The sequence below is a fragment of the Nannobrachium achirus genome, assembly GCF_963921795.1.
Source record: "Nannobrachium achirus genome assembly, chromosome: 19".
In the NCBI taxonomy this organism is placed as follows: Eukaryota; Metazoa; Chordata; class Actinopteri; order Myctophiformes; family Myctophidae; genus Nannobrachium; species Nannobrachium achirus.
This window is the reverse complement of record NC_137826.1, coordinates 24,115,797-24,137,229: the sequence shown is the minus strand read 5'-3', so window position 1 is coordinate 24,137,229 and position 21,433 is coordinate 24,115,797. Positions and strand designations below refer to the sequence as shown.

The 21,433-nt window shown below is 41.8% G+C and overlaps 1 protein-coding gene and 1 pseudogene across 2 annotated transcripts in view; one reads left to right on the top strand and one right to left on the bottom strand.

Annotated features, from left to right (window-relative positions):
- Positions 1–565, top strand: part of LOC308304714 (protein unc-119 homolog A-like) — a gene marked incomplete at both ends in the record, with an annotated part of 28,632 nt that extends 28,067 nt beyond the window's left edge. The window contains 2 exons of the mRNA XM_080749344.1: positions 31–203; positions 453–565. Coding sequence (XP_080605470.1) covers positions 31–203; positions 453–565 — 286 coding nt within the window. The remainder of the gene's footprint in view (positions 1–30; positions 204–452) is intronic.
- A 6,704-nt stretch (positions 566–7,269) lies between these two features.
- On the bottom strand, positions 7,270–19,211 carry LOC308304713 (solute carrier family 13 member 2-like; annotated as a pseudogene). The gene is made up of 12 exons: positions 19,122–19,211; positions 16,559–16,687; positions 14,926–15,062; positions 13,947–14,212; positions 12,811–13,006; positions 12,457–12,579; positions 10,968–11,173; positions 10,579–10,682; positions 9,904–10,019; positions 9,579–9,740; positions 9,153–9,290; positions 7,270–7,419 (listed from the first exon to the last, which is right to left on the bottom strand). The product of its transcript is annotated as a solute carrier family 13 member 2-like (transcript).
- Between the last annotated feature and the right edge of the window lie 2,222 nt (positions 19,212–21,433).

Below are 21,433 nucleotides of genomic sequence, written 5' to 3'. Positions count from 1 at the left end.
TCTGTCTCTGTCTCTCTCTGCCACTTCCAGGGTTGAGTTCACTGTGGGAGACTTGCCGATTGACAACTTCAGGATGATCGAGAGGCACTATTTCAGAGAGAAACTTCTGAAGAGTTTCGACTTTGAGTTTGGCTTCTGCATGCCCAGCAGCAAGAACACCTGTGAGCACATCTACGAATTCCCCCCTCTGTCAGAAGACACCAGTGAGTGCACACACACACACACACACGCACGCACGCACGCACGCACGCACGCACGCACGCACGCACGCACGCACGCACGCACGCACGCACACACACACACACACACACACACACACACACACACACACAGACATTTACTAACAATAGTAGTACACACAAAGTAACTAGGGCGTTTAGTAAACATCTTTTGTTTAGTAAACCTATGTGCAAGCCTTTCTAAGCGTTCTTTCTCTTTGTCGCCCCCTGCAGTGAGAGAAATGATGCTGCACCCGTATGAGACGCAGTCGGACAGCTTCTACTTTGTGGACAACAAGCTGGTGATGCATAACAAGGCAGACTACTCCTACAGTGGAGGATCCTAAGGGGCCCCCGGGGGGGCCTCTGCACAGATGGACAGATGGATGTTTGGACAAACTGACAGAATACCACTTCTGTACACTGGTGGGGTTGGTGGAGTTCACCGTCCCACAAATCCCAGATTGTCTCTCTTCTATCTCCCGTTCTCTTTCTTTCTTTCTATCTCAATCCTCTCACCCGGCCCCCTCCCCCCACCTTCACCCATCCTTCACTTCTTTCTGTCTACGTCTGTCTTTTCCACTGAGCAGCAGTGGTCCTGTTGATCATGATACAATGCCATTCAGAACCCCCCCTCCCAGCAAGATATCTATAAATTGTAATGTGTGTGTGTGTGTGTGTGTGTGTGTGTGTGTGTGTGTGTGTGTGTGTGTGTGTGTGTGTGTGTGTGTGTGTGTGTGTGTGTGTGTGTGTGTGTGTGTGTGTGCGTGCGTATGCGTGTGCGTGCGCGCGCGCGCGTGTGCGTGTGCGCGTGTGCGTGTGTGTGTAGCATTTAAAATAGCACTGCCATCAATCCTATTGATTACCATTAGTGGATACCAAACTATTTGGTAGCCAGGCAAACCAGGCTACGTTATCCTATGAAGTAACGTAAACATATAATATGAAATCTTAGATTTCAGCCAAGTCACAAGGCAAATAAATCTACAAAATTCAGCAAAATAAATATGTACTGTATTTTGGTTTCATCTACTGTATGTTTAAGTTTGGCATTAGCGTTAAGTAATGTGTCAATATTTATGTATTGACCATAGATCCTTGTACATCTTTGTACATCTTTTTAAATAACATTCCTTCGATTCTGTCTATGAGTGTGTGTGTGTGTGTGTGTGTGTGTGTGTGTGTGTGTGTGTGTGTGTGTGTGTGTGTGTGTGTGTGTGTGTGTGTGTGTGTTTGCGTGTGCGTGTGCGTGTGTGTGAAAGAGAGAGAGAGAGAGAGAGAGAGAGAGAGAGACGTTTAAACACGCACTTTCCTCGTTGGGTTTTTGCGTGTGGTTTTATGGATTTGTTCAGATATTCCTTGTGTTTTGTAGGAGTGTCTGTTAGAATGCATGTCTGATAACAAATATACATTGTAGTTTTACAGGCAGACTTGGTGACACACCGTTTTACAAAGCCTTTTAGGGCATTTTGTATACAATAGGCAATAGTTTAAAATCAAGTTTATCTACCCCATGTGTGTCCTTTATCTTCTGTAGGGCATAACTGTGTGTTTTCATTCCATTTGCTCAAAGCACAACATCTCTACCGAGCCAACAATAAGGGAACTTTTAACTGTACAATTGATCTTTTGTCATCTGTGTAGCTGTCAACTTGCCCTTGCCAAGTGTTGCAGTATGTTGTGTTAGAGGAGAAAGACTGTGTTATCAACGGCATGTAATTATTCCATGTCCATAGTCAATGTTTTGGTGTTTGTCGGAAGAATGTTTGGTGATAAGCTCTTCATAAGAGAACAAAAAGGTTAGTTGGATTTGTAAACGTCAGTCTTCTATTGAGAAACATATCGCAAAAAAAGGAAACTATGAATTAACTTGAGACTTGTGGAATGTAGAAGAAATGTTATTGAGCAGAACTCTCATGCTTCTCCCTTTTATCTTCTCGCATTATTGAAGCTAGGGCTGGGTGATATGTGTAAAATCAAATATCACAATAACGTTTGACAAAATACCTCAATATCAATATAGTGACAATGTTGTGGGATGGCTATTGGTGATTTCACAAATAATATTTTGTGTAAATTATTTATTTTATTATATTCAAAACCAATTATTTAAACAATGAGTTTTTTTTTTAATAAATATAATCAGTAATGCATATATAATGACTAAGGGATGTAAGGCAAATAATAGAACAACTAGAGAACAGTAATGTAAGTTCAGAAAATCAAGGAAGACAACGTTTAAGCATGATATGATCTACAAAATCTCATATCTCAATATTGATAGATAGATATATATCTCGATATATCACCCAGCCCTAATTCAAGCTATAATTTTACGTTTAAAATGTAAAAATCCTTCAAATAGTTTTGCTTTATCTTCCTTCATGTTCCTTTATCTCCTCGTTCCTATTTATTTATTTATCTACCTACCTTTCCTCTTTGACACGTTCCAATGAATTAGGACCACTTGTGCGTGGCGTGCTCCTCCTAGCCACATTATTGCACAAACTCTTGTCTCTATTGCAGCGGTTCTCAACCTGTGAGTTGGGACCCCCAGGAGTCCATTAAGGACTTTTAAGACCTTTTTAATACCTCCAAAAGAAAGAAAGACCATTACTGCATCAAAAGTAACTATACTACCGTATATAAAAACGTGTCAAACATGGGCCAAATAGTAAAATAATAAGAAAGAGGCAAAACTTTTGGAAACAGACGATCTACAAAGCCTCAACTCCTACAATTCCAAGTGCTTGTCAGGGTCAAATATGATTATTTTGGGGTGTCCCCAGATCAAATATGATTATGTTGGGGTGTCCCCAGTTCAAATATGATTATTTTGGGGTGTCCCCAGATCAAATATGATTATTTTGGAGTGTCCCCAGTTCAGATATGATTATTTTGGGGGTTCACGGCCTGAAAAGGTTGAGATCCACTGTTCTAAGGGGTCATAATTACCTCCTTTCCTTCTTCCCTCCATCTGTACTGCCAGCAGTGCCAGCTCAGAGCTGGGAGGTGCAATATGTCACACGGGAGCGGTGCTGTCAGGAGCATGTTTAAGACACACCTGGAACGCGCCCGAGTCGCGTTAGATTTTAACCACTTTAACCATTATTTTATGCTTTAACTATTGAAAAATAGCAGATATACAAGCTCACAGCGCGGCACCGAGTGCCGCGCTGCGAGCTTGTAGATCTGCTATTTTTGAAAAATCGTGAAAATGCAATGTGCAAGTCTTTGAATATCTTTGACCCGATCTTTGACCCGACTTCTAAATCCTTCTTCTAAATCATGTTGTTCTCAAACTTTTTCATGTCAAGGACCCCCAAAATGACAGGTATTTGGCCGCGGACCCCTATCTCAAAATATGTTGTTCCAGGGACCACCCAGAAGCAAATATTTGAGTTACAAATGTTCGCTTTTAAATAGATATATTCAAAGACTTGCAAAGGAATATCATGATTTTTCAAAAATAGCAGATCTACAAGCTCGCAGCGCGGCACTCGGTGCCACGCTGTGAGCTTGTATATCTGCTATTTTTCAATTGTTAAAGCGGTCAATAATCCTAGGCCTAAATGGGTTAAGACTTGACTAGGGTGGCTAGTGGGGGATGTAACAGATCAACTTGAATGTTAGTCAAACAATGTAGAGCAGATTTATTTATGACAAATTGTGACGTGTACAATTACAAACAAAAAAAAAGGTTTAAAAAAATATTTTAAATTATGTAATTTCTTTTTTTGACAAATCAAATGCTGGTGTGACTGAACAAAACAAAAAATAAATAAAGGTTTATGTGGCTTTTTGAAATAACGTGCTGTTTGTTGATGTCTTTGTTGTAGCCTACATGATTGTGTGAATAGAAACTGAAACGGAGCTTATCCATTTAATTAACAAGCGGATGCTTTATTTCCATTGAAAGGAGAGTTCCATCCATAAAACTGTCATCCTTAAAAAAAATATTGTCTAATGGTGTGCTGAGAACTGCGTGGGTTAAACAATGCTGACTCAAGATTAATCTTGGGGTACATGCACGCCAAATAACCTCATCCACCCAGATAGACGTCAAGCTTCAAGCTTGTGAAGTAACACATTTACTACGAGATATGACAAGATATTTTAAAAAGCCTTCTGTACCAATGACGAGATATGACAGATTTATTTTGTATTGTATTTAATCAAACATTATGCTACTGTTTATCTGCTCAAAAAGTAGCGGTTCTTGTTTTCACCGTTAACAGTTAAAAAACGTATATATAAAAAAAAAAAACAGATCTGCATTGGCTCTCATGTAGTCTCGCGTGGCAAGACTGTTGACTCCCGCGATTTGGAAATGCTCCCGTCATATAGTCTGGGGTAACCTAAGAAGAACGATGAGTATCCATCCGGTTAAAGCAGAAGTGAAGCCTCCTCCCCACTTCAGTTCCGTTTTTAACATCGCACACATTTATCCTAATATAAATAAAAATCATCTAAGCATATTTAACTTGCTGTTTAGCAGAAAAAAATTACATTTTAAAATATATTTTCATGAATGGAAATGCCAGCTTCCATTACTCGCGGTTCAGGAGCTGTAGTTCCAGACTCTACAGTCTACACGCACATGTGCACAATCATGCACAATATTCTTTGACTACTTTAAAGAGGTAAGAAAAACTAAAAATAGCTGGTATGTGGGCAGTAGTTTGGTTAAATATCCCGGTTGTGGGTGAGTTTAGCCCCATATAGAACCTCACCCTCCGCCGTGGAGGAAGTCCTCCGCAACGGGCATACAATTTCCTATAGGGTGTGCCAACGGTGACGCAATTGTTGTCCTAGAGCGGCCATATTTTGGGTCAAACACAGGTGTTTCAATTGTTTGATTGGCATATAACTAATGATCTACTCCAATCAGAACACCTGTGTAAGGCTGTGTTTGACCCAAAATATGGCCACTCTAGGACTACAATTGGCACACCTCATCTCGGAGCACAACAGTTGTGCTCAACAATATAGTGAGGTTTTATATGGGGCTAGGTGAGTTATACATTTTGTTCTTTCTCCTGCCAACGCCCAACACAAAAACTTAATTCACATTTCACTAGACCTTAGCCGTTCGACGATATGTGCTCCAAAATATGTGCAGAGTGTGGGTTGTGGGGAAAGTTACTGTAACTGGTGCGTGCGTGAGAATATGTGGGAGCATCATAATGTAAGGAGCAGCTCATGGAGGAGTGTATATTTATGATGGATACAAATAATTTTACATTTTCTTTCATACCCGTTGGAAGATGAGACACACATCAAACGCACCTGGTGAAAGTGTGAGAGAGAGAGAGAGAGAGAGAGAGAGAGAGAGAGAGAGAGAGAATGCACATTCCTAACTGTGAGAGAGGGAGCTGTGTGTGTGTGTGTGGGGCTACAGATCCCATGGCCTGGAGGAACGGACCGTAACCCTGGCAACAGACAGTAGAAAACGCTAATAAACAGCTTTAATTTGGGAGAAATGAAATTCGGGCTCCGTCACCGTTGGTATAATGCTAATGGCCAATACCATGTGAACTTTGGGATCAGTTGCTGAAGCGAGTGAATAGATAAACGTAGATAAGCGTGAGCGTTAGAGCGTTAGAGCGTTAGAGCGTGAGTTTGCTCCTTTATTAGTAGGATGATCACAATTCTTTCAATTCAATTCAATTGACAAATTCCAACAAGCTGTCTGAAAACAATTTACATAATAAACTTTATTTGTATAGCATCTTTCATGACATGAAATGCAGCTCAACGTGCTTTACAGAGCAAAAATGAAGCACAAGTGATTTACAGAAATAGTACGAATGATTAACAATAAAGCAGAAAAGAAAAGAAAGGTAAAAACATAACACAAAATGGAAAAACAACAAGGCAGTGAATCAAGCAAAACAGTGAGGACATGAATAACAACTCAGAGATTTAAAAATCAACTAAAAGCTAGAGTGAAAAAATAGGTCTTGAGCTGTGCTTTAAAGATATCTACAGAGGCTGCCTGTCTTAGGTGTAATGGGAGTTTATTCCAAGCCGTCGGCCTGTAGAAGCAGAATGCTGCTTCACAGTATTTTTATGTCATTGTAGGAATTTCAAGCAGGTCAGCACTAGGCAGGGAGTCATAGAGGTATGTAGGTGCTAGACCATTGAGCACTTTATAAACGTAAAATAAATTTAAAATCAATCCTGTATTAAAATTCAATTCTGAATCAATTATAATATAGGCAAAGAGCAGAGACCCAAAGTTATTTACAGTACAAAAAAGTTTGAGATCCACTCTACTGTACTATAAAGAACACCTAATAAAGTTATATTCTCTTTTCTTCAAAGCACATGGTGACAATTCTGATATTCTGCCACAACAAGAATACTGACACCCAAACATAACAAAATGTTCAACAAAAAAGCTTTTATTGGTCCATCAAAAAAGGACCATAAGGCCTTTCTCAACTCACCCACAAACAGTAGTATGTACAAAACAGAACATCTTAGAGAAAACATGTTTTAATCACAATCGTCATTCAATGCCCATGGGGTATAAACACATATCTACAAACACATGTTATATTCTATACTGTAAATTATAAAAACGTGATCATCAGGTATTATAACAGATTATACTAGGAAGATTAAAAGAAAAGTGTACAGAAAGTGTTAAAATTATGTTTTTATGTGGCCACACCAACCTGTTCTTTAAGTATGCCTGGTTTTCACATTAGCGCCACCCACATGAAGTTAGCCACACCCACAGCTGTTGTATGATAAAGGGGAGGGGATGATTTGAGTGTGTCACTAAAGCGCTATATTTCGATTGGGCCTTTTGACACAGAGGTTTTCAGCTTCCAGGAAGAAGCCAAAAATACACAGGAAGACATATTTGCATATTATAACCACACCCTGGGGTCTATGAGAGTAATTTGAACTCCATAGACACAGAAAAGGTACAAAACCAGGAAGTGGGATAACATGATCTTTGCTACCACGTCTGTCCTGACCGGGTCTCTCCTCGTCGAGTCTTGAAGTGATAAAGATGCTAGAGGACTATTTCAGTTCATCATGTGCACGGCAACGTTAGGTTGGCTTCTTGTGTAGTGTTGGCCCAGTCAGGGAAGGTATCGAGGTTAAACATGGTGTACCCCCAGGTGTTGATGCTCAAGTTGATGGTCAAGATCCCCATGATGTTCAGCATGAAGCCCGCCTTCACCTGAAGGGACAGACAGTCACACTCAGCAAGATAGCTTCACACATGTCACAGCCTTTACCTATACCAAGGGTCTTCAACGTTTTCAGGCCAAGGACCCCTTAGTTGAGAGAGAGATGAAGCAGGGACCCCCACAACCTTTTCATAGATTCCATTTTTCATCGTTTGACAACACATGGCGTATTTTGGATTCATGTCAATTTGTGTTTTCAGATATGTAACCACTGGAACCGTCAATATAATTGTTTTTTAACATGACCTTTCACTCTGTACTTAGCCTGCGCCTTTTCCCCTCTACACCAAGCCTCTTGCCAAAAACAGCCGATCTACAAGCTCGCAGCGCGAGGCGTTGTGAGCTTGTACTGTAGATCTGCTATTTTTGGCTAATGTTCTCAGAATATGGATGCTAGGGTTCAAGTGGTTAATATAAAACAATGAGAAAAAGGTTTCTTATCACACAAAGGTCCCTGTTGAAGACCCCTGACCTATACCAAGTGTGGAGTCTAGTAGAGCAGTGGTTTTCAACACTTTTCATGTCAAGGTCCATTATTTATTTGGCATTTGAGCCACGGGACCACCATTTGATGAGATTTAGCCTTTCAGACCCAAAATGTAGAATATTTTGTTATCGTTGGATAAGATTCCATGCTATATTGATGTGGTACCGGCATAGGGCTTCAGACAGACATAAAAAGCGCTTCTCCTGTGCTTGCCCTTGGGGGAGGATGGAGGAAGGGCAGTGTCCAATTCATTACCTATGGAAGTCATATTGTTTTTTGCCTCTAGCTTGGCTCTAGCTTGCTTTTAAAGCTAGAGCTACATATTGGTAGGACTACAATTCCCTTGAGTATTGACTGAAATGTTTGACACAGGTGTGACACATCCACTAATCAAATGATGATACCCTTTATATATGGTCACTGATGATTTAATGCCTGAAGAAGGTCTATGACCGAAAACCTGCACTCGTCTTGCTCCATTTTGGCTCCAGCACCTCACCAGTCTACTGGCAGATGAGCGGTGGTCTTTTCACCATTTTAACTCTTGAGAGTGTAAAATGAAACCAAATGGACCACTCTCAAGAGTTAAAGATGTATAAGGGTCCATTTGGTTACCAACTCTCCATCATTTAGCTGGGCACCACCAGCATCATATGTTGGAATTGAAGGGCGTTAAGAAAATGTCATATACTTTGTCTTATTAAACTTTTAAGAGGATAGTTTGTCTTGTCTATTCTGATTTTCAGTAAAGTAGACACCAGTAAGACGTACAGAAACAGGAATACCAACAGCCCAAGTCAAAACAACAACAAAAAACATCTAGATTTGTCCGATGACTGGATCACAGGATTATTCTCTGGACTCTGACCAAGATAATAATCCTCTGTTGTAATTCTGGGCCACTCTGGTTAAACAATTGAGCCCTATTAAAACTAAAATGTTTTTCATTGAAAATGGCTGTAGAACTGCTAATTTCACTCTTTTTGAACAGTTTCTGAAAGTCTTTTAACGTGATTAAACATTTTCACCTGCAGTATAAAGTCAAAATAAGAATGCCATCAGGGTTAACTTGTTTAAAGCATGTCAGCTGAATGTAAGTGTGACTGCCTCCAGGAGGTGGCACTGTGGTCTTATTCAAGAGCATATTTCTGGAGAAGCATCATGGTTGTCTGTCTCACAAGCATCAATGCCACCTGTGTGCGTGCGTGCTTGCGTGCGTGCGTGCGTGTGCCTCACCATGTCCAAGACCCGGAGGTTTCCAAAGGAGAAGGCTATAGCGTTGGGCGGCGTGGCCACAGGCAGGCAGAAAGCCAGACCTGCAGCCTGTGCGACTGGAATCATCACATACAGGGGGTGCAGCTCTATGGCCACAGCCTGAAGAACACACACACACACACACACACGCACACGCACGCACGCACGCACACACACACACACACACACACACACACACACACACACACACACACACACATACAGGCTTATTTGATCAAACTCTGGCTGTTTTGGTATTGACAAATGTACAGACATTTGGTGTGTGTGTGTGTGTGTGTGTGTGTGTGTGTGTGTGTGTGTGTGTGTGTGTCTGTGTGTCTGTGTGTGCGTGCACGCGCACGTGCATGGCATGTGCATGTATGTGATAGGTGTGTGTGGTGTGTGTACCATTGAGGCCAGTATAGGAAGGAACAGGGTGGTGGTAGCAGTGTTGCTGGCGCACTCTGTGAACGTGGCCACCAGCAGGCAGAGCAGAAAGGAGATGGCGTAGGGAGGAATGACCTTCAGTGGAGCCAGGCTGGCCCCCAGCCACGTAGACAGACCTGAGACCTGGACAAAGAGTCAAAAGAAAAAAAGAATTGCACATGTGCAGATATAGTTCTCCAACTTCAGTCATAAGCACACCTCCAGGATGGTGACACAGATGTTTCACTGATTAAGCGGGTGAAAAGAATGACACCAGCTGGTGTTCAGTTAGTACAATTTACTGTACCTCACTGCCGGCAGCCAGAGCGAAACCTCCTCCCAGCAGGAGGATGATGTTCCAGGGCATCCGTTCATGGACCACCTGCCAGTTCAGCAGGGGAGGGGGCGCCTTCACCTCCTTACCTAGGAGAAGGGAGAGATAACATCATTAATCTGCTCTTCATCACTATGCCACTCTCATCTTCACACAAGCATGCTACGAATGGCACAAGGTGGCAAATGGACGGACCGCATCAGAAATCTGGAAATCTATGGGGGCTTACTAGGGGTCAAAGACAAAGTCAGAGAGAGAAGGATGAGGCTGGCAGGGCACTGCGTCAGGCACCCAGAACTAGAGGCAAGCAAACTGACTCTATGGGAACCAACCCAGGTCAAAGCCAGGAGAGGCAAGAAGCGTAGTTAGCGGCACCACCATACCGTAGATGCACTGTGGTGCGACAGCTTTATAGCTAACAACACTGTGCACAAGACCCTGATGCTAGATAGGAGAGTGTGGAGGCAGCGATCCAGGAGTCCCGGGTTGGTGTTGGCTAGACCACACTCTCGCATCGCAATATCGCACTCTCATCTTCTATTGGCAATATCATTGTCATTATAGTGATAAGCATTGTGATTAGCAGTGAGGACAAATTAAAGGACTATAAAGTACTCACGCCATGTTTAGACCTAACTACTCTCTCACCTTCTTCGTCGTACCCGTAGCCTCCACAGCGGGGCAGCTGGGAAGGGATGATGAAGAAAAGCATGGACATGAAGATAGCAGTGGTTCCATCGGTCACAAACGTTCTGTAAACATACAGAGATTATATTACAATTCTTTTTTCCATTTCTTTTTTACTATTTCACTTTTTCAGTAACATTTTCAGTGGTAATTCATCTAAGTGAAAATGTACCTGTGACATTGTACACTCTGTCAAATTACCACTCTTTATGTGTATTCATGTAGGCAAAATATCCTTTGGCATTGAGAGAGATACAGGGGTTGTGAGAAGGACACTGACAGAGAGGGAAGGGGTGATTGAGAAGAAGAGAGATATGTCCAATTTCTGTATACAAGAGACCTTGTTCCACCCTCGTTGAAGAGAATGGTGGCCCAGCCGTCCATGTATCCTGGTTCCCTGGTGAACCAGAGGATGACCAGACTGGTGAAGATGCTCATTACTGCCACCTCCGCAAACGTCACCCCACCCAACTTCCTGTGCTCCTCCTTCATCACTGCATATGCTTCCTCCACTCTTTCCTTGTCTTTGCGGCGACATCCAAATGACTTCTTCACGCTGGTCAGAAAGGTACAAAGGCCAAAGGCAGGGAGCGGGGATTAGTAAATGAATCAAGGATGTGATTAAAGCTTTATGAACTGGAATGTAGATAACAAGTGACTGAATGGACAGTGTGGTTAGAAGGCCAGGGGTGATTATCAGCTTATGTTTACTCTATTTCGACACTTGTACTGAACAAGGCTAAGAGTATACAATCGCCACTAGCAGCCCCTAGAGGCTGTAAATGTTTTGGCTTAGGATGGGGCTAGACTAGAGAAAAGCTCCTCAGGTCATTCAAATAGTTAAGGATCAAAATGAACATAACATAATTGGGACATATTTAACCATAGTCACCATAAAGATTGAGTTTTGGGCGTGCCAGTGCCGACGATTAGAGCACGTATACCACTTGGCTTGACATCACAATATCTAATATAGATGGTAAGACGGAATTCATTTCACAGTGGGTTCCTCACGACTCGCGTTAATTTCCCAGTATTGCACCTTTCTAGTTGTGGGCTTGCTGAAAGGCGAGACCAGTATGTTATACCAAATCTTTATAGTTCAAGTTTATTCTCCTAAAAAAATGACCCACAGTACAAAGGCAGGGCCTTTAGCCAATGAGGGAGCAGCGTTCTTGGTGACATCACCACCAACAAGTGCGACCTGATATAAATAACAACAACACCCACATGATCTTTGTAGGAGTCTCAGAAGTAATGTTCAGAAGAAGTAAATATGTTCTCCCAAATCTTTATATAGTAAGGTTATTCTCCTCAAAACTGTCCGACAGTAGAAAGGCAGGGGAGCAGCGTTCTTGGTAACAACACCACCAACAAGTGCGACCTGATACAAACAACAACACCAACATGAAATCGTTTGTAGTATGTTCTCCCAAATCTTCAGATAGTAAAGGATATAAAGTATATGAAATGTAGGAGTCTCGGAAGTAATGTTGGAGTGCCCGTTGGGCAGATTTTTATGCCCATATATTATGTTGGAGTGCCTGTTGGGTAGATCTTTGTGCCCATACATGGTGTTCCATGCGAGCCCACACTGTTTCGTAGGAACAGTATTTCCTACGAAACAAAATTAAACACGCTTTATATATTTTTGCGAAGCAAACCTGTTTTGAGCCCCAATCGAAAAGCTTGGGACTGTTTCGTAGGAACAGTATTTCCAGTTTTACTTATTTTTAATATTGTTGTAATTGCTTTTTGTTTACTGTGTTTAACTGCAAAAGGAATATATGGAATGTTGTAATTTTCTGCAATCCTAATATCTGTAATCAGATTACTTACTCGAAGCCCAGGAACATGAACTGCAGCCATAACCAGCAGAATGCCAGCAAGAGCACAGCATGTGGGAAGGCAAAGGCAAACCAGCTGGTAAAGTTGATTATATCACCATTCTTGGGAAAGAGCCTTCAGAGGGGTTGAGGAGACGGGAGAGATACAAGATATGATGGGAAAGGGGAAGGGGAAGGATTTAATTTACGTATGAAGAGCTTCCTGTATTATAAAACTGTTTCTGTGCTGAAGTGTTTTGTGACACTCAGACTTAATTTATTAATTGAACAACCCTGAACTTGAAGAGTCGTACAACAAACACGGTGTTAATTTGAAATGATGTAATCTGTTTTATGAGAAACTCACTTGTCCATTTGACCCTTCAGGATGATGTTAGGGGTCGTGCCAGTGAGGGTGGCTGTCCCGCCGATGCTAGCAGAGTAACACACACTCAGACTCATTCCTTTTTTCCAGTGACGGTACTTTTCCTCTCTTAATATTCTCCTTTTTTCCAATTCTGAGTCAACACTCCATTCCTCATCTGGATCCTCGTCTGGAAATCCTAGTGAGGATGTTAGGTGAAGCAACATGATATGTTTCAGAGTTTGAGAGGAAACCATTAACTCAATTTTTTTACAGCAGGCAAATTATCAAACATTTGATTGATTGAATATTGTATTAGAAAAAAACGGATAACAGTACAAGTATAGTCAATACAGTACAGTTAAACACCCTGTCTAAAAGGAGCATATCCCAAATAAGTCCTTTTACGGTCTTGTTTACATCGTAAGTTCCTGGTATTCAATTCATGGACCTAACAAATAGCAAGCAAAAAAAAAACCATTAATAGCAAAATCAGCGGCTGTCTCTCAAAAAAAACATTCAACAATCATCGCAGTTATAAAAACACTATATATACAGGGTAGGGGTGCGTGTCTCTCTGGTGTTGTGGCTGTGGGTGTCGCCAACCTTTGGAGATGTTTGGTCAGATAAGCGGGTACTGAGGGGATTGAGGGCAGATTTGCATTGACTATTTTGAAAGCCAATCCCACTTTGAGTTCTTCAACGCTGAGCCATCTTAGGCTAACAAAATGTGTGTGAGAAACGTGGGTCATGGGCCCCACAATGATAAATTCCTTTGACATTACGCAAATGTGACCTGTTGAGTATGTATGTCTGTATGTCTGTATGTATGTATGTATGTATGTATGTATGTATGTATGTATGTATGTATGTAACTATCCATCCATCCATCCATCGGGCGGCAGTGGCTCAGGAGGTAGAGCACCTGCTTCCCAGTTAAATCCCGGGCCCCCCCAGAGTTACTGTCAAGTGTCCTTGAGCAAGACACTGAACCCCTAATTGCTCCCGATGAGCAGCTTGGTTTCCTCTGCCATCGTTGTATGAATTCCCAATCATTGTAAATCACCTTGGAGGCGCAATATAAATGCACCATTTACCATCATACCTGTATCTTCACCAGTTAGACATTTTGCACTTACTCACTCTGACCTCCGACCGAGGTTTGACGTCTTCTGGAGCGATTTTCCCGTTGGTCGTCTCTCCTAGTTTGTCCTGCTGGGTCTCCAGCTCAAAGGCCTGGTTGTCCTGCGCTGCGGCCCGCAGCTCACGCTCCTCTGCCCGGGCCTCCGTGGCACTCAGCTGGTCCAGCACGGCCTGGGCGATGGGCAGCATCATGGCGGTGGTGGCCGTGTTGCTGATCCACATGGACAGGAAGGCCGAGACGATCATGAAGCCCATCATGAGCCTGCAGAGGGAACAGCAGGAGAGATGACCTGAGCTACAGGGGTCTGTGGTAAAGAGTCAAAGACTTGGCCTTGTCCGTGGCAATTTTTAGTTTTTCTTTTTTTACACACTATTGTAGCCTAATGTTCTTATTTTGACCCGAAGACCCGATTACTGCATGTCAAGTCTCCAGGTTTTCTTCAGAATATGCATGACACTGATTTACTATGACACTATGGCACACTAGTACTAGTGGTTCTCAAACATTGTATTTGCAAGGACCCCCATAACTGCACACTGACAAATGGAACCAAATGGACCCTACATTTGTACACTCTTGTACAGTTACAGACCTTTCATGGTCATTCAGGGCTAGCTCTTTGTGTTCCTGGTGGTAATATTATTGTCTGCAAATTTTGTATGTCTGTGGCAAAAAATGAAATTTTGACAAAAATGTCCACCACACGCCAGCATGGCTATGACCCCTGAACAGGGCTGGGTGACAAAGACATATCGTCACTGGAAACCTTGTAGGCCTACAGGTGTGTACACCATCAATGTTACTTTTCATGATATGGAGAAAAAAAAAGAACCTGTGTTTTAATGCACCAAATGTATTTAGACACAAGCTGTTCTTAATGCTTTTCATTGCTTCAATATTTATAAAAACCCATAGGTTACATACTTTCACAACTCACAATATGGAGTTGGAAGTTGAATGAGGAGTGTTCTTACAGAGCAGGTCTCACACCGATGATCAGGAGGAGGCGGATGGCGATGCGTTTGTGAAGGTGCCAGTTCTCCACAGCGATGGCCACCAACAGGCCCCCGATGAACAGCATGTTAGAGTCCTTTAGATACTCCACACAAACCTGGAACAGATGCACACGCACGCACGCACGCACGCACGCACGCACGCACGCACGCACGCACGCACGCACGCACGCACGCACGCACGCACACACACACACACACACACACACACACACACACACACACACACACACACACACAGCTTCGAGTTATTTGAGTTTCATTACTTAGCATTTTAGGCCACTAAAATAATCGGGAGGCTCTCTCCATTCCGACATGTCGCCACTCCGAAATTGACTTCTTATTGTGGGAGTGGCGACACTCTCATAGGCCTAAGGTTTAGGGTTAGGGTTAGAGATAGGGTTAGTGTCGGAATGGAGGCATGTCGGAAAGGAGACATGTCGGAGTGGAGAGATGCACTCAAAATAATATTTTTTTGGACCTCATTTTTGGACCTCATTCTATCCAGTAAACATGATTGCAATCGCGATTTTGCATGTTTCACCCCCATACAACCCCATCTTTCAAACATGGCGGCCATCTTTGTTTACATAACATGTAAAACATAATGGCTCTTGAATCTCATGAATGCCTGAACGGATTTCCAATCTGATTTTTTTGTTTGAAAGCTGTGAACAGCGTGCACACACGTGGTGCATGATCTGTGCATGGCCGTGCATGTTCTGTGCACTATAAATTACATGGAAGTCTATGGAGACTTAGCTGGCGGTGAATCCTGAAAGACGAGGTTTTTATAAGGCACTGAAAAGGTTAGTTAGCGTATCCTCTTCCATTCAGTATTATTTTGTACTTTTTTTTTTGGAGCGGTGCTACTGTAACTGCTCCTACATCTGGCTTTGTGTGTACAGTATGTATGAGTGTCCGTATGAGTGTCCGTATGAGTGTTTGTATGAGCATGGAACTCCATGTATGGAGATAAATGAAGTCACAGACGTATGAGTGTCAGTATGAGTGTCCGTATATTCATGGAACTCAGATGTTACAGACAGAACGGCCCATACAAGGAGATATGCATGTGTGTCGTGTTTGATACCATACGAAGTGCGCATCGCTTTTTAAGTAATGCAGTAATATAATGCATTACCAAGCATACCTCATTACTTTTAATCTAAAGTAGCTAATTATTAAAGGCTATGTAATGTATCTTTACAAAAGCAAATCATTTTTTTCAGCGTCCATTCTGCTGCCCCAAGCTGTTCAGTTCTTGGGCCTCTGAACTCAACCTGAACCCATTAACCATCTTATTACACCCAGCTGAGGATAATCCTTTTACAAATGTCCTCAGTCTGGCAATTGTGGCAAAGCTCCAGAATTGTTGATTTGTTTACTTCTGTAAGCCGAAAGCTAACGCCATTATCCATATGTTTCTTTAGGTGAGGGTATTTCATTTCCCCGATTAGTTTTTTCTTTCGTAGTTTTTCTTAGATCTATAGCTCAACACGGGAGCTCACAATGCAATGCATTGTGAGCTTGCAAAAGGGCTATTTTCAAAATAACGTTTTTGTGGTTAAGTGGTTCTGCATGCACATCATACCGCAGAAGACTCCATGATTCCCATCATGGGGAACAGGACCACAGGGAGCAGGGCGGTCACGGCCAGAGGCATGCACTCGGTACACCAGTACAACGCCATGAGGATGATGGTGAAGCCACATCGTGACTCCTTTAAACACACACACGCACGCGCGCGCACACACACACACACACACACACACACACACACACACACACACACACACACACACACACACACACAAACACAGAGTAACATGGAATTCAATTCAAGATTCAATATTGTATCTCATATTGTTGCTGTCGGGTAGAAACCATCTCCCTTTTTCATCTTTTTTTTTATAAATCAGTGCTATTGAACAACCTTTACATCTGTATGTGGGTTTTACGAACATTGAACCAATGAAAAGTATTAAAAAAGCACTTCTGACTAAGGGCCATTGCATACTCCACTTTTAGAGCAGAATTTACTTCGGTTCGGTTCTGGGAGCCACAAAATCTTGGCAGCACCGAACAGCCGAATTAATGACGGTACTCACCCCCCCTGAACCTCTGAATGACGTCATATTGTAGTTGGATTGAGCCAAACCGAAATAAATTCGGCTCTAGGAGTCGAGTATGTATCGGCCCTTAAACTCCTTACTTCATTGGATCCTCAAACTGTCGTACAAACCACCTCTAGTCAAAAGGAAAATAAATCTCCACATTGATGGTCAAAACCATCTAACTCCACTTGAGCTGTATTTGAGTAAAGTGATACACATTCAAGTATCTGACAATGTACAGTATAAAGTCCCCATATACCAACTATGATGAGGCAGTGTTGAGTTTTCCTAAAAACATGTTCTTTTTAAATTTCCTATAAAGTTAATATTTTGGACATAGCTGGTTAGGCCTAGACAAGAGTAAAGTTCTTTGCTTTTGTCACCTTGTTGTTATTATTTTTAAAATCATAGCAAGAGAAAGCATTAAGAAAGAGAAAGATTTAATGGAAGTTTACACGAAAGTTTGAGATACTGAGCAAACTGACATCAACGGTCTCCTCATTGGTCCTGCTCCAATCAGACCAGCTGAGCTCCTTCAAAGAACTCCTCCTTCTTCCTTGTCTCACCCAGGGGTGTCACAAGGGGCCGGGGGGGAAAAGTGGGACTGAGTTACTAGGGCCCAAGGTGGAGGGGCTCTAATTATTTTATACTTTAGCTATTGAAAAATAGCAGGTATACAAGCTGGATGCCGCAAGTCGAGAAAATGTGTGCAAATCTTTGAATATGTGTATTTTTAAGCAAACATTTGTAACTAAAATTTTGCTTCTGGGGAGTTCCTGGAACGAAATATTTTTAGATGGGGGTCCGTGGCCAAATACATATCATTTTGGAGGTCCTTCACATGAAAAAGTTTGAGCACCACTGACATAGAAACATAGGTTTTTCAAAAAACCTTAGAAGGATTTGAGATATTCAAAGACTTGCACAAATGTTCAGGATTCTTCAAAAATAGCAGATCTACAAGCTTGTATATGTGAGCTTGTACATCTGTTATTTTTCAATAGTTAAAGCACAAAAGAATGCATAATAATGCGTTCCCAGTCTAAATGGGTTAACCCCCCTCCCCCTATGAAGAACATTCATGGGGGGCCCGCAGTCAATCTTAGCAGGGCCCAGAATTTGGTGCGACACCCTGGTCTCACCCATGCTCTCTGTTCCGGTCACGGTCACCACCACCTCCCTGACACCGCCCAAGCAGCAGGCCTGACCATAAAGACAAACAGTTTGCTGTGCTTGTCTCTGAAGTTACCGCTTTATGAGTTTCCATGATAATTCAGAGAAACACCCAATGCTTTCTAAGCAAGCTAGACATCTAATCAATTAGGACAAGGGTGGGCCAGGAGGCGAACCAGTGACCCACTGATTACCAGGTACTAGCCTCTCTACCCACCTAGCTACAGCTCTCACGTAGTGACCTATATATCACAATGCTATATATTGAATTTGTATATTTAGTAATATAATTAAAATGTATTCACATATCTTGTATAATACTTTGAAAATGTCAGATATTGTTAGAGAAAAAAGTAAAAACACAGTATAATCTAGCAGAATGAGCTTCTAAGTGCAGGCTTTTTATCCTGCAATGAAGACGTACCGGTATAAGGGTCCAAGAAAAGCCCTCTAAGCTTAGCACCAGAAATGTTTACTTTACATACATGCTCCAGTTGCTACTTGTCTGATTATGTCTTGTTCATTATTGTATATTACTGTATGCCTTTAAATGTCTTAATGAATTGAATGTACAAAACCACAGTGGAACAGTAAAATATAACACGTCAATCATAATAATCAATCAATCAATCACTTTTCAATGCACATTTATGACACAATCAAGCATCAGTACATACAGTAACACACACACACACACACACACACACACACACACACACACACACACACACACACACACACACAAATAAGCACGTGTGCACGTGTCACACACACACACACACACACACACACACACACACACACACACACACACACACACACAAACACAACACACACACACACACACACACACACACACACACTTACTAGTCCGGGAATGACGAGAGGCAGAGGAAGGAGAAGGAGTGGGGTGAGTAAGATGATGAAGACATTTCGGTGGTGCCATATCCACTTCAGGACTCCCATCCCGAAACTCTCTGCAACCTGCAAGAGGCAGAGCAGGTACTCCGTATGAATGCGACCCACAAGAAAACCAGTCCAGCAGCTTAAGATGTCAGCAGTGATGTAAGGACACTAATAAGATGGTAATTTAGCATGTATATCACTGGCAGGCGATCAAACATTAACTACAGTATGACCACGAGAACTGTAAAGTGAGGGAGGCCATATAGATATTGTGTAAGAGAGGAAGATGTAGGCTAAATGAGGAAAGGGATGAGGGAAGGTTTGACAGAGCGAGAGATAGCTACACAATGTACGTTTATCAAGGAAAACAGTCTTTTCAGGTGCAACAAAAGAGCTTTTGTGAGCGTGTGCAGACGTCCAACTAAGCTAATCTTGCTCCTTAAGCTCCTTATAATCAATGTTTTTGAAATCCCTTGAAATATTAGAGATTAGTTAATGACAAGGTTAAGGAATCACATGAATGATTTCACGACTGGTTTAGTTTCGATTTTGAAGCAGCTGTTGAATGTCAAAATCTGCCAAATCCCATCAGGTTGTATCTGAGAGATAATAATAATAATAATAATACACTTTATTTATAGAGCAGTTTTCAAAACAAGGTTACAAAGTGCTTTCCAATGGCAGAATAAAATACAGTGCAATAAAATTCAATGAGATAAGACAACAGTAAACAGTAGCATTTAAAAGGTAAACAACTAAACAATGGTAAACTTCTTCTTTTAAGATACACTAGTCAAGTAGTAGAGTAGTAGATTATTTATAAAATGTATGAAAATGTTTTGATCTTACTCAACACAAGGACATCATTAGAATCTCTTCTTTCTTGTATACATACCGGTAACTTATTCCTGGCAGTGTCCTGTGAGATAAGGTGTGCTTTGATAAAGTCATAAAACACACCATCTATAAAACTTCTTCCATACACGTGTCCACATCCCTTAAACTCTTCATGAGGTTGACACCTACAGTATGGTCATTAACAGTTGATGATGAAAAGTACTGAAGTTGTTTTCAAGAGGAATGGGTTGTAGGAGAGACTATTGAGACAACTCTCTCAAAGAAAGCAATGTTGTTCTATGCCTGTACAATAAGTCTCAACTTTTATGGACCAGAAGTGTGACTCACCTAATAAAATATTATAACTAATTATCGTGAATCGATTAGAGATACTAGTATGGAAGCCGTCCAAAGTAATACATTAATGGCCTACCTCATAGCAGGTGGACACAGGTGGACCAAAGGTCCACCTGTGCCCCACCTTTTCACCTAATCACAATCAGTGGAGAAGTGAGAAATGGAACAGGGGTGGGCCTTGGAAAGAAAGGGTGGGAAAGTCACTTAAGAATATAATTTTCAGATCTTCCCAAACAATATTCATCAAGTAAAATGATAATCTGTTGTTTTACCTTAGCACAATTTTATTGAGATTGTGAAAAAACCTAACCATTTACAGTATGTAGTATTTGACTTAGGTTTGACTTAGTTTTTTTTGTGTGTCATGACTCATGCACCTAAAGCTACCCATAATGTACTTACTGACACTATAATACTTTAGTGGGTATAGAGGTCACTGGTTCGCCTTCTGGCCCGCCCATATCCACGTGCCACGTGTCGAAGTGTCTCTGAGCAAGACACTTTCACACTATAACTGGCATGAGCTGTAAGGAATGTGAAAAATGTGCATGCTACCACACAGCCATAGCAGTGACAATAATGACGTAATAATAACGTCCACAGCTCAGACTAGAGGGTCATAAATCCCTAATGCCTAATTTACAGTATGCAACATTTACATTGTACGATGGTCTTGCACAAACATCGCCAATCTACAAACCCACATTGTGCACGTGTCGTGAATGCGATACGTTGTGGCTGTGTTTGGTGTGCGACACCATTGTACCATTGTTTTGCACTTAAAGCACTATACTGATGGGATAAACATGCACTAAAGGGCAATATGATGGTTTCTTTCTTTTAACATCTACAGAGTGAATGTTTCCTTTCAACAGGACTTTTGGAGCTCTGTTATTGACATGAATGACTAAGCCCTTTGATAAGAAATGCAAAGTTCATGCACATGCTGCTAGGGGCCCCCTGAGCTCTTGGGGCTGTGTTGTAATCCACCCCTTGGGGTTCCCCAACCATGCTGCTTGTTTTGATAAATAGAATAAATATTAGTCAAATATATAAATCTTCTGTGGGGGTTTAATAAT